Here is a 13,865-nt window from a genome sequence, read left to right as displayed (position 1 = left end):
GGCCTTTATTTCCTACTCTGTAGGGAGTCAAGTTGTCAAATATAATACAAGGAAATAAGTACTATAGGATAGCTATGGGTAACTGTCTCTTGTGTTTTATATGGAAGTTGATAGAAAAGCAGTCTGATCTGATGAAAAGATGCTGTTCTTTATCAGTCAAGAGGTTTGAATTTTGGCTCTGCTATTTTTGCCAGGCTGTAAGGAATAACCTACTTAATCTTCAGTTTTCTAATTGATTGAATTAAAATATTAAGCCAAATAATCTTTAAAGATCCTTTCACTGCTGAGTTTCTATGTTTCTGGAAGGTAGTGCTCAGTTTCTAAAAATTTGCTTTTCAACCTGACATGGAATTTAGGATTGATTGATTGATTGATTGATTGATTTTGAGATGGAGTCTCGCTCTTTTGCCCAGGCTGGAGTACAGTGGCACAATCATGGCTCATTGCAACCTCCACCTCCTGGGTTTAAGCAATTCTCCTGCCTCAGTCTCCCAAGTAGCTGGGATTACAGGCATCTACCACCACACCCGGCTAATTTTTTTTTTTTTTAGACAGAGTTTCACTGTTGTTGCCCAGGCTGGAGTGCAATGGCCCCATCTCGGCTTATCGCAACCTCCACCTCCCGGGTTCAAGCGATTCTCCTGCCTCAGGCTCCCAAGTAGCTGGGATTACAGGCACGTGCCACCATGCCTGGCTGTTTTTTTGTATTTTTAGTAGAGACGGGGTTTCTCCATGTTGGTCGGGCTGGTCTCAAACTCCTGACCTCAGGTGATCCGCCCGCCTTGGCCTCCCAAAGTGCCAGGATTACAGGTGTGAGCCACCGCCCCAGCCTAATTTTTGTATTTTTATTAGAGACAGGTTTCACTATGTTGGCCAGGCTGGTCTCAAACTCCTGACCTCAGGTGATCTGCCTGCCTTGGCCTCTCAAAGTACTGGGATTACAGGCATGAGCCACCATGCCCAGCCCTATTTATTTATTTTTCAAGATGGAGTCTCACTCTGTAGCCCAGGCTGGAATGCAGTGGCACAATCTCAGCTCACTGCAACCTCTGCCTCCTTGGTTCAAGCGATTCTCCTGCCTCAACCTCCCAAGTAACTGGGATTACAGGGATGCATCACCACACCGGGCTAATTTTTGTATTTTAGTAGAAACAAGGTTTTGCCATGTTGGCCAGGCTGGTATCAAACTCCTGGCCTCAGGTAATCTGCCCACCTTGGTCTCCCAAAGTGCTGGTATTACAGGTGTGAGCCACCACACCTGGCCGAATTTTGGATTTAGAAGAATGTAATAACAGTAACAACAACCATATATAGCTGGAATTTGTATGCATGCACTGTGCTAGGCCCTTTATAGACAATTCCTTTATAGAAACTGTCTTATTTTATGTCCATAACATTTACAGAGAAGAAAACTGAAGCAAAAACAGATTAAGTTTCAATGTTTTAAAGGTTATTTCTTCTAACTTTTCATACAGTTACCAGTGTTTTCTAACAGATAAGTCATGTAACTTGAAAACCTGCAATAACAGAGAATTTAGTGTTAAACAAGACAGTCCATTCAGTTGTGACCAGTAGTTGTAATAAGGTTCCTCTTCTGTTTATTTAAAAACTGCCTCACTGTGTAATTTACTCACAGGTCCTGAGGAGCCCTGATGCATCCCACAGGTGTCTAGTTAAACAGGACAGTCTTCCAGATTTTTTGAAAACAGATTCCTGGATTAAAATGGAAATTAATGTTACAGCTGTTCTGAGATAATAAAAACAACGTTTTATTGTTTTTATTTTTTTAATGTAGTGCATTCTAAACAGATAATAAATTTATATATTGCCCTTGTCTTTTCCTACACTAAACTAAGCCCTGTATGTGCTTACCACTTACCAATTTGTGGGTGTCTTTTAAGTTTCTTTAGAAAGGCGAAATATCTCACATTTGAAAAACTATTTATATAAATCATATTGAAATTTAAAAAATATATTTTAAAATGTAGAAGTGTATAATTAGGCTGTTCTTAATCCTGCAGGATGTTCTGTGTAAGTCTTCCCAGTTCTGTGTACTGAGACTATATTTAGATTAATTTGAGAAAGCCCTAAAAAATGGACTACTAAAACCTGTGCATCAAATCACCTGTCTTATTTTTGCCTGTATTTGTTTGTTTTATTGTTTTTTGTTTCTATATTTGGCAGACCAGAAGCTTTGTATGCAGCTATAAATAAGAAACCTACCTCGGCAGCCTATTCAGTTGGAGAAGGTAAGCTTTTGGCAATTTGTAAATTAGACGGTAGTCAATTTAGCTCTTGACTAACTACCTGACTTCACATAGTTGCTATTCTCCCCATTTCTGTGTCTGCAGTATTAAAGTGAGATTAGGAAAATCTGCCCCTATCTATTTCACGTGAATGTTGAGAATATAGAAAAAACATGAATGAAAATACTTGGCACTTTAGAAAGGCAGTGCTATGAGAATTCAGCATAGATTGGTTTGATGAATAACATCATAAATAAAAAGTATTGCAATTATTGATTATAGATGTTTAGGAGGTAAGGACATTTCAATACATTTAGTTGCTTATAAATTTTAATTATAATTTACCATATGAATCATTAAGGAGTACTAAGGTATACTTTATCATAAATATTGCAAATAATTTTTTTCTATATCCCTTTGGGTTGTTTGATTAGTAAATTATTTTGACTTTGTTAATGTGAGGAAAAATGAAAGATTACCCCAATTTCAGATGATATTTTTATTTAATAGTTACATAAATTTATAAATGAAATGTCTAAGTCCATTATAAAGTTAGTTGAATAGGTACATTTTATGTTTTGCTAAAAATATCAGTTTGATGTTAAACTGAACAAAATTCAGTATCTATTATGTTGAAGATTGTATGGTAAAGCCTGGAAAGTACAAGGATGAATGACAGTTTCCAAAGTGCTCACAATAGAATGGAGCATACAATTGTGATAAATTCTTTAATGAGCGAAGAAAACCAATTTAGAGTAGGACATATGAATCCACAGAGATGGCAGTATTGCATCATCCTAAACAATAAGCATTAGTGACAGAGGAGAATGCACTTCTAGACAGAGGGAATGGAGTGAGTCAAGGAACGGGGGAACCACATGTCACCAGTGGAGCTGAATCATAGGTGTACTGTGGAATGAGTGCTCTGAGGTGAGCATAGGAAAGTAGTGAGCGTGTTGGAAAGGACCCTACTTTTATCGCAGCGTACCTAAACCTTGTAATCACTTTGAATTTTGTTAAATTAATTGAATAATACTGGGAATGCCAATAGTAAATAATTGGTTGCAAATGGTGTTTCTGATCATCTCCAGTTTATGATATTAAGATCAAATTCCATGTTGGCAAATATAAATAAAACTAGAAAGAAAGAAAAAGGCTTAGAAAACCAAGTCACCAACTGTTCCTTCTAAGTAGTAACAATCACAGAAACAAAAATCAAAGGCAATATAAAAATTTAGATATTTCCCTCGAGGTCATTTGTTTTTTTGTTGTTTTTTTGTTTTTTTGAGACGGAGTCTCGCCCTCTTGCCCAGGCAGGAGTGCAGTGATACGATCTGGGCTCACTGCAAGCTCCGCCTCCTGGGTTCACGCCATTCTCCTGCCTCAGCCTCCCAGTGGCTGGGATTACAGGCACTCGCCACCACGCCTGGCTAATTTTTTGTATTTTTAATAGAGACGGGGTTTCACCGTGTTAGCCAGTATGGTCTCGATCTCCTGACCTGGTGATCCGCCCACCTCGGCCTCCCAAAGTGCTGGAATTACAGGTGTGAGCCACCGCGCCCGGCCGAGGTCATTTGTTAACAAGTATTTATCGAGCATCTACTCCAAGTCAAGTACTGTGCTAGAAGCTGGGTCATCATGATGGAACTTGGCTTCTAGTACTGCTGTCTTCTGGATATTGAGTATTTCCATAACTGTGTACTTAAAAGAATTAAAGAGAAAATAGTGTAGCAGATTAAAATGTTTCTTGTATAAAAATGTTAAAAAATATATTTTCCTATCTTGACTCCATTATCTAAATAACTGAGTGACTTAATCTCACTAAGCTTCGACATCTTTATCTATAGAGATACTAATATCTGTTTGTAGTTTTGGGTAATTCTTTGTGATAAAAAATAAAACAATTGAGAATAAAGGAAACTCTAAAGTTTTATGTTAAGTTAAATAACTTTTTTCTAAGGTATTAAATAATTGCTTCATCCTTTACATCTTTTTATATTAGGTTTCCTGAAGGCACAAGGTCTTTCACAGCAAACTTATACAATGTCTTGGAAAATAACCTAATTTCTTTTTCACTTCTGTAATCTTAAAACCAGAATCTGCTTTTTTTTAACTTTATTCCCTACAGAATATATTGCACTTTATCCATATTCAAGTGTGGAACCTGGAGATTTGACTTTCACAGAAGGTGAAGAAATATTGGTGACCCAGAAAGATGGAGAGTGGTGGACAGGAAGTATTGGAGATAGAAGTGGAATTTTTCCATCAAACTATGTCAAACCAAAGGATCAAGAGGTATTTTGGTATTAAAATAAAATCAACCCATCTGGTTAATCAGGTTTATACTTAAATTATTTTGGTATTAAAAATAAAATCAACCTGTTCTTGTTAATCAAGATTTATACTTAAAACAGAGATCATGTTTATGGTTTTGATCAGTGGTAGGTAAAAAATTTTCTAAAATTTTCCCTGGAAATCTTGAATTTTATCATTGGCACAAAATCCTGTCAATTTTCCTTGAAGGGACAGGCTTACTTCATTTTTGTTTGCTAAATCCCAAGTCTAAATAGTTTTCTATTGGTTCTTTGAAGTAAAAATGTTGTTCCATGAAAAACCTAGTCGAGTGCACAATTTAGTCACACAAACGCTTTCCTTAAGACAACCGTCATACTTTAGTATGCAGCACAGATGTTTTAGGCACACTTCTGTTTACTCACACAGAATTTTTAAGAGGTGTGGACTTGAAGATTAAGATTTAATAAAATTTTTGCTGCTTCATTAAAGACATTGTTAAGTGAAACTGGCTTTGTTTTAGTTGGAGTGCATGGCAGTGAAGAACACTACTGTAACTTCAGTGTCATTCGGTGCCACTGCTGTGATTCACACTAAAGCACCAATGATTTTACCCACCATTGTAAATGTCAACACAATGAAGAAGACAAATAATGTCTTAGTATTTTTATGAAAATAGTTTTTATCCCACGGACCCCTGAAAGAGGCTCAAGGACTGTTTCCAGGTTCTAAAAACCACATGCTGAGAGCCATTGGTGTAGTAGAATCAGACTACCTGGGCTGACTCTCAGCTGTACCACTTAGAGGCTCAGTGACCTTGGACAAGTTACTGTACCTTTCTGTGCCTCAGTTTCCTTCTCTGTAAAATGGAGATAATCATAATTACTTAGTAGTGTTACTGTGAAAATTAAATAGCAGAATATATGGAACCTCTTAGAGCAGTGTCTGTTACACAGTACTCAGAAAATGTTAGCTTTTAACTACCATCCACTCTGCTTAATATTTGTACTGCAGCTATGTTCACTAACAGAACAAAATTCTTTTTAATCCCATCCCTTTTTTTGTTCGAATTCCTATGAAGAGGAAATGTGGTTGGGCCAGTTTATCCTTTAAAGTGAAACAGAAGTAATAGTTGCTACACAGGATAGAGGTTTTTTGTTCTTAGGTCAGATTCAGTCAGTTTGGGGGGAGGATGGTAAAATAAATAAATAAAAATAAAAATATTGTCTCCTGTTCATCAAGATCCATAGATAAGTCAGGATCCCTTAGAGAAAGCAGGAGCAAAATAACATAAACCTTGACATATCCAGGACACATATATTGTGCATAGTGGGCATTGGTGCTAACACCATTGATGAATGGGGTGCATTTGGCCTGGAGGGTCATGTTTAATATTTAAGTTTCAGAAAACAAGCTCTTCCTGTTGAGTCAGTGGTTGACGACATCAGCCACTTCTATATAATGTATTACATTAGCAGACCAGATCTCCTCATAAGTGTTGGATTTTTCACTTATTTGTTAATACTGCATGAGGTTCATTGTCGTTTTCATCTTCATTTAAGGAAAAAGGAATGCTGGGAATTTGAAATCTCTAATTCCCATTAACCTTTGTACTTTTACTTCTGGATTGTTGGAAATAATAAAACAATATGGTATCTTTTCCTTGTAGAGTTTTGGGAGTGCTAGCAAGTCTGGAGCATTAAATAAAAAACCTGGTATGTATAGTAACAATCTTAAAAAAATTACTAAAGTGTTTGCTCTGTTGCAATCTTGAATTCATAGTTTCTTGTTTGTCTTCTTTTCAGAGATTGCTCAGGTAACTTCAGCATATGTTGCTTCTGGTTCTGAACAACTTAGCCTTGCACCAGGACAGTTAATATTAATTCTAAAGAAAAATACAAGTGGGTGGTGGCAAGGAGAGTTACAGGTAATATTCATTAAATAGCATCTATAAATTTTATTATAAAAGTATTGCATGCTCCATAAAAAAGATAAAATTAATAAAAATTTTTAGATCACCCATAATCATTCCACTTAGAGGTAATCAATATCAATATTTTACTGCATTATATTTCCTTTAGTCTTTTGTGTGTACATTTTTAGCGCAGTTGAGTTGATGTTATAAGTAACAATTTAAGGAATAATTTTCTCCAAAGACATAATTGTTTTCCAATAATGCATTCCTTTATAATTCAAAGATCATGTTCTTAAAGGAAAGCACAACATCATCTTTCCCTGGGCTAGTCCCAGGCTTGCAGTATAGCCTCTCGGAGAAAGACATGATCTAGGTGGTGCTGAGAAAATACTACTAATTGGGCTGTCCGCTAGTGGTCTTAGGTTTTTGAAACAGCAGTGCAAGGAAAAACAATATGGACATAGATGAACCTGGTTTTTTCCCTAAAATGTTAACAGTTATTGCATATGTTTTGATACAGGAAAAGGGTTCTTCTCTCACTTCTAAAATTTCCTTACTAGTTAAAACTAAAAAGCATTTGAGGGATTGAAAGATGACAAGAGATATAATAACTATTTTTATGAGTGATATATAATTGTAATATGGAGGATAAACATAGCTTCATTCTTGCAAATCAGGAGTCTTAGGATTCCTAAAGAAAAATGGGGGCTCAAATGTAATACCTTCTTGAATAATCCCCTGAAATTCCACCTTCTGATTTACTTTGAAGATGGACTGAACTAAGTGGAAAACATGACTATTTACAAATTTTACTTATGAACTCCTGATTAATTATTAACAAAGCTCCAAGAAGTATTTGTAGTTGGCTGCACCATTTTAAGGGTTGACTTGAACTTATTAGGAGAACTCTAGAAATGTCTTTTTAGAATATGAGTATTTTTGTGAAATACTCAGAGAACTCTGAGCCTGAAAGACCTCCACATAGACTTCTGCAGATGCTGTTTTCAGCAGCAGTTTGAGATGCGTGTTTTAGTGTGTCTTCCAGTTGTTTAATGTTAACTTGTAAGGCTAATGCTGAGTTTGAGGCCCCCAAGACCATGCTCATATCTGAAACCAGTTCCAAGCTTGGGGGTCTCCAAGACTACTGTCAATTTCTGTAATTCACTAGAAGGACTTGACAGAACTCACTACAGCTGTTACACTCATGTTACAGTTTATTGCCAAGTTACAGCCAAGTTGAGAGACATATGGGGCAGAGTGCAGTTTACAGCCAAGTTAAGAGACGCATGGGGCAGACAGAGTGCAGTAGAGTTCCAAAAACAGAGCTTCCAGTTGTCCGCTCCTGGTGGAGTCGTGAACAGTATTAACTCCTCCTGGCAATGATGTGTGACAGTACACACAGAGTATTGCCAATTAGCAAAGCCTTGGTGTCCAGAGTTTTGACTGGGGTTCCTCACATAGATATAGTTGATTGCCCATTTGGCTGAACTCAGTCTCCATCCCCTACCAAGGTAGAGCTGATACTGCATGACCCAAAGCACCCACCATACATCGCATTGTTAGATTTGGCATGGCCCAGCACCCACAGGTAAACTAAGACACTCTTACCAGTCAGGATAGTCTAAGGATTTAGAGATTACTTCCAAGGAGCTGAGGGCAAAGACCAGACCTCTCTTTAGGCAAGATTAAATTATTTACTACACATTTATGGTTTTTCTAATTTTTAAGTTATGTCTCAATGATTGTTTTTAATCTCATCTTTCAATTGTATATTCTTTTGCTAATTTTATAGGCCAGAGGAAAAAAGCGACAGAAAGGATGGTTTCCTGCCAATCATGTTAAACTTTTGGGTCCAAGTAGTGAAAGAGCCACACCTGCCTTTCATCCTGGTATGGAAGTGGGTTAATTTGTATTTCATTTTAGAGGAGTTTGTTAAAACTCAGCAACTTCTTAGATTAGCTCACTGTTTGCAAAACATTAAAAATGTGTTCTTTCTGCTTAAAAGTAACATGCCACTGAGAATTTTCTTTCTGAAAAGTTGAGTGTAGGAACAGCCACCTTATTCACTGATACTTGAACCACTTCAACTCCTTGAAATGTTGCAATGTGAAATTGTTACACCATCATACTTAAAGTGAAGTACTTCACTTGCATTGTTAACTGTAGTTGGGAAGTTCTTGTTTTTGTAAGACCAGGAATAGGGGAAGGAGGGTGAGAAAGAGAGCAGTTCAAGGGAAATTTTAGCCTAATTTTAATATTTAATATTAAAATAATTTAAATCCTAGGGAGATTTCAAATGATTGACCCTTGAAGAAATAATTAATTTGTTTAATGTGTTATTTTGTTATTCTTGTGATAGTATGTCAGGTGATTGCTATGTATGACTATGCAGCGAATAATGAAGATGAGCTCAGTTTCTCCAAGGGACAACTCATTAATGTTATGAACAAAGATGATCCTGATTGGTGGCAAGGAGACATCAATGGGGTGACTGGTCTCTTTCCTTCAAACTACGTTAAGATGACAACAGACTCAGATCCAAGTCAACAGTGTGAGTAATATTAAATTATTTACCTCTCACCTAGTATGAAACTTTAATATACAGCACTGCATTTATTCCTTTTCTGGATTAGATCCTAAACTCAGCATTCACAGCAAATGTAGATTAGTGTTTAAAGTGAGAAGAAACAAAAGGAAACTGTTTACAAGGTCAGAAGTTATACAGCTTTATTTTAAATACTTGCTAGCTCCAGACCTTAGTATTAGACTTAATCTGAAAGAATATATAATTTTTCCTACGAGTCCTTTGGTATGACTGCCATCTATACTGCAGCTTCTTTTCACCATCTTCCTCTTTTTTCAGTGTCCCATGTTCTTTTTTGTTTTAATAAAAAGTCGCTAGTGTCTGGGCACAGTGACTCACACCCATAATCCCAGCACTTTGGGAGGCCATGGTGTGCAAGATTCCTTAAGCCCAGGAGTTGGAGACTAGCCTAGGCAACATGGCGAAACCCTATGTCGACAAAAAATACCAAAATTAGCTGGGTGTGGGAAACCCTATGTCGACAAAAAATACCAAAATTAGCTGGGTGTGGTGGCATGTGCTTGTAGTCTCAGCTACTTGGGAGGCTGAGGTGGGAGGATCTCTTGAACCCGGGAGGTCAAGGCTGCAGTAAGTCATGATCACACACACTGCACTCCTGTCTGGGCAACAGAGAGAAACCCTGTCTCAACAGGAAAAAAAAAAAGTAGGTAGCAATTACCCTATTCACCTATTCAAAATTACTCTTTTAGCGTACAGAAGCTGTTAAATTTCCAGCCACGTCTCATTTATTTCTCGCTGTTTACATATCATCCATGTTGGAAGAAAATTAAAAATTAAATATTTATGACTGTTGCAAAATTCTTGTCAGGTGATTCTTTAGATAGCCACCTTTTTCCACAAGGGACGTATAAATCAAGGTCTATTTCATTATTTTCAGAACAGGGGTCCAGATCTCGAAGTATGAAGTTTGGTATTATATAAAATCATCTCTCTGTATTTACCTAGCCATTCTTTTGATGACAATAAATACGGCATTAGTAATCAATTAGGAAATAAATAGTACTTGGAAATAACTTTTTACCTTTATGAAACGATTATCACTTTTTCCCACTCTTTGATTTTTAGTTTTATTTTTAAAATATCTCATGATATATGTTTTATGAAATGTAAAATACTTAGCCTTTCATTTAAATTCAGTTGCTGAGAATATATAAATGGTAATCCAAATGAAACTGAGATACACTTATGATTCAGTATAAGGATTATGAATTTATACCATATCTATAATTTTGTGCATTATTTTCACTTTAGAGCTTATAAAGATAGTTCTGACCCTGGGAGAAACCTTCCCTTTAGATAAAGCAACTAAGTTTCCCAACTTGGAGATGGGAGGAATCCAGTTTTTTGTGATTTGAATATTCCCAAAAATATTACAGAGTTTCAGAAGTGATGAAGAAAATGGTAACTTGGGTTGCCTAATAAATGATCATTTTTAAGCTCTGCTGAAATGAGTTTGGCAGTTCACAGTGATTAATTAGAAACCAGTTTGTCTAATTAGCTGTGGCATCTTTCTTGGTGTTGAGAATGGAAAATACTTTTCAGACCTACTGGATCTGGAAGATCTTTGGCTAGTGATCCCTGAAGGCATGCTGGTGTGTCAGTACATTTGGCTTTTATAGCATCTATGAACTAAAGTTAGGTTTTTCAAATATGTTGTTGTTTGAAACACTTTTTCCAATTAAGTCTCATATAATAGGGAATATAAAGAACAGATAAAAGCCGTTTGAAAGGAAGGACAGGACTGTGGCCCCATGTCTTATACCTTTCCCCTGCCTATTTTATGAAGGTCCTTTCAGTTTCCCCTCTGCAGATAATTTGAAAATTACTCTGAAGAAATCTACTAGTTCAAGGCAGTAACAATCTCCTTGGAAAGTGACTTTCCCAGAGAGTTGAGTGACAATTTTTTATTCCAAAAAGAAGCAGCATAGTTTCTGGTTGTCAGTAAATGTTTAATACGCTAATGATACAGAAAATAGATGGATATCATCTGTTAGTTATTAGTTATTCAAGGACACATTTGTCATGGAAATTACTTTTGCCCAGAGAATGCTTTGTTTACTATTTTAGTATGGGTAGAACTGGCAGAGCCTTAGTCCACCTGTAGATGAGAGAGATATCCAGTCAAAATGGCGCTATCCAGTAGAATTTTATGCAATACAGAAAATAGTCTGTATCTCCACTCTCCAATACAGTGGCCACTAGTCACTTGATTGTTTGGCGTGTGGCTAATATGACTGAGAAACTCTATTTTTAATTTAATTTAACTTTAATTTTAAGCTGAAAAGCCATTTGTGGCCTATGGCTACTGTGTTAGCGCACCTCTAGAAGACAACCAACTGTAATGCAAGCCCTCCCTGAAATCAAACGTGGAAGTAGCAGGGCTGGGCACAGTGGCGCACACCTGTAATCCCAACACTTTGGGAGGCTGAGGCAGGAAGATCGTTTGATTGTCAATATAGGGAGACCTCATCTCTACAGAAAATTTTTTAAAAATTAGCTGAGTGTGGTGGCACATGCCTATAGTCCCAGCAGCCTGGGAGGCTGAGATGGGAGGCTCCAGTAAGCCATGGTCATGTCACTGTACTCCAGCCTGGGTAACAGAATGAGATCCTGTCTCAAAGCAAACAAACAAGGAAATATTGAAAGATTAAAATAAGAAAAAGAGTAATTGTCTTTCAGTCATTATTGACCTACACAATGATTTTATAGCTCCTATGTACTTCAGATTTTACTTTTTTATGGGGTTTTTGGATTTTACGTTAACACTCTTCCCACTGTTCATTTAAGAAATTCATCATTTGGTATTATTTGAGTGTCTACTCTGTACTGACTAGGAGTACTGGGAATACAAACAAGAAAAGACAATCCATTCTCTGAAGTAGCTTTAGAGGTTAGTGGGGAACAACATTCAGATAAATATAACAGTTGCTGTAATGAATATTTATACAAATATGTTTTGGAAAAAGACCCCCTAAATCTTTATGGAGAAAGACGGCGTGTTGTGAAAGATGTAACAGAAGATATTTGAGCTGGTACATGAAGGATAAGTAGTAATGGTTTGCTGGAATGGCAAGTGTTGGGGATGCAAGGAGGAACTTATTATTTTCTTGGTCATTTTACATACTGACAGCTGGGAAAACAAAATAAGAGGTTATTTTAAAATAAGAGTAGTTTCAAATTTCTCTTTGTTATAAAGTTATTAGCAGTAACTTACCTATTACCTTGTTTCTGGCTGGTGTATGTGGGTTTTTTTAGTTTAATCAGATCTAAAAACAGAATACTTTATTGTTTTGCCTAAATGAATGGCTAAAGGCTTGTCATCCATCCTGGAATAAAAGGGCTCTCAATTCTGTAATTCTAAGGATAATTTCCAGAGAGATTCCTCTGAGATGGTTTATTGTTTCTATAAAACAACTGTTTAAATTATCTAGGAAAGTGAGGAGTACCGATTTTGTTTACTTGAAGTAATTTATCAGAAATTGAAGAGTCATAATTGCTTTTTCAAAGAAGATGAAGAGTAATGTTAATTGTGTTGGTAGCTATGAAGTTCACTCACATTATTTATATTAACCTATAATTTTAATAGAATATGGTTCAGAAAATGCTTAATCCTTAAAGTCAGGAATAGATATGAGATCCTTGTTGTACCTACCCGGATTTTTATAAATAAATCATCTGTTTGTAGTCCTTGTAATCGTCAATGAAAGCTAGTTAAATTACAGATTACCGTTTGTGTTTCTTTGGCCCTTATAAGTATTTTTCATTTTTTACATAATTAGAACTTTTTTTAAAATAGAGAATTTTAACAGTTCAAATTTGTTTAGTTGATGTTGCATGTTGTTACTAGTCAAATTTTATCTCACCCACCTAATTTGCATTATGTTCATTTTATTCCTCATTTTCTTTTTTTAGGACCCAATGTTGTCTTCCAGTTGTGAAAGCACCCCAGAGACCCACTATCCAAGTTTCACTCTAGCGTGGAGGCAGGGCAGGCAGCCCTGCTCAGATATCTCCTACACAATTCGTTTACTTCGTTTGAATGTTAGAGCCACTTGTGATTATTTTTTTGTGTTTCTAACTTATAGTTTAAATTTATTTGTAAAAAGTTAGAGGATAGTGGGTCTTTGTGTGGCTTTCCCTGCTGTTCACTCTGGCATCTTTAGCATTTTTCTTCTTTTTTAATTTGATAATTGTAGGTCATTAGCATGCATATTGAGTTTGCCCTTATGTGGTGGGAGTTCAAACACACAAAGACCCACTATTTGCACAAACTATTCTTACTGGTTTGTAATAGGCTGCCATGCTTTTTTAATGTTATTGCAACATGTGTATTCATTTACAGAATTCAGATAAAATTTGCTTATGTTCTGCTATTATGTTTAATCCTAATCACAGTGAGCTCTTAATTCGCTCAATATGTGGTTTGCCCTCAAGTGCACACTGTTTATTACTTTGTAATATGCCACTATGAGTACTGACATTTAGATTTGTTTAAAGGCCAAGAACTGGAAACAGCCATGCCCTGTTTTCTGTGTGTTCGGGATGGGAATAACAACATTTTGGGGGAACTTTTTAAATCTCAGAGAAGAGGAAAGTGGCCTACTCAGGCAGGCATGTGCAGAATAGAGTGTTTCATTTGTTTCAGTCCCAAGAATGAGCCTTGTCCTATGGTAGTTCCCTTAGAATCTTTATGTGCTCTGGGCTAATGAAGATACTGCATCATGTGCTGCAGCATTTGTATTCTTTTTCAATGACCTAAAAAGGGATTATTTTTGAGGAATGAAAGGTTCCCATCGTTGACTGTGAG

General features: G+C 36.4%; 1 protein-coding gene across 3 annotated transcripts in view; it reads left to right on the top strand.

Annotated features, from left to right (window-relative positions):
• The window catches only part of ITSN2 (intersectin 2), a 118,986-nt gene that overhangs the window by 66,887 nt on the left and 38,234 nt on the right, over positions 1-13,865 (top strand). For 2 of the 3 annotated variants that reach the window (XM_011950968.1, XM_011950961.1), the window contains 6 exons: positions 2,185-2,249; positions 4,375-4,541; positions 6,208-6,253; positions 6,344-6,465; positions 8,246-8,342; positions 8,813-9,004. In XM_011950968.1, coding sequence (XP_011806358.1) covers positions 2,185-2,249; positions 4,375-4,541; positions 6,208-6,253; positions 6,344-6,465; positions 8,246-8,342; positions 8,813-9,004 — 689 coding nt within the window. The remainder of the gene's footprint in view (positions 1-2,184; positions 2,250-4,374; positions 4,542-6,207; positions 6,254-6,343; positions 6,466-8,245; positions 8,343-8,812; positions 9,005-13,865) is intronic. The other variant, XM_011950976.1, reaches the window with a different exon arrangement.

Source organism: Colobus angolensis, unplaced genomic scaffold, assembly GCF_000951035.1.
Source record: "Colobus angolensis palliatus isolate OR3802 unplaced genomic scaffold, Cang.pa_1.0 Scaffold109, whole genome shotgun sequence".
Classification (NCBI taxonomy): domain Eukaryota; kingdom Metazoa; phylum Chordata; class Mammalia; order Primates; family Cercopithecidae; genus Colobus; species Colobus angolensis.
The sequence above is the reverse complement of the archived record's forward strand: the minus strand, read 5'-3'. Positions and strand labels throughout refer to the sequence as shown.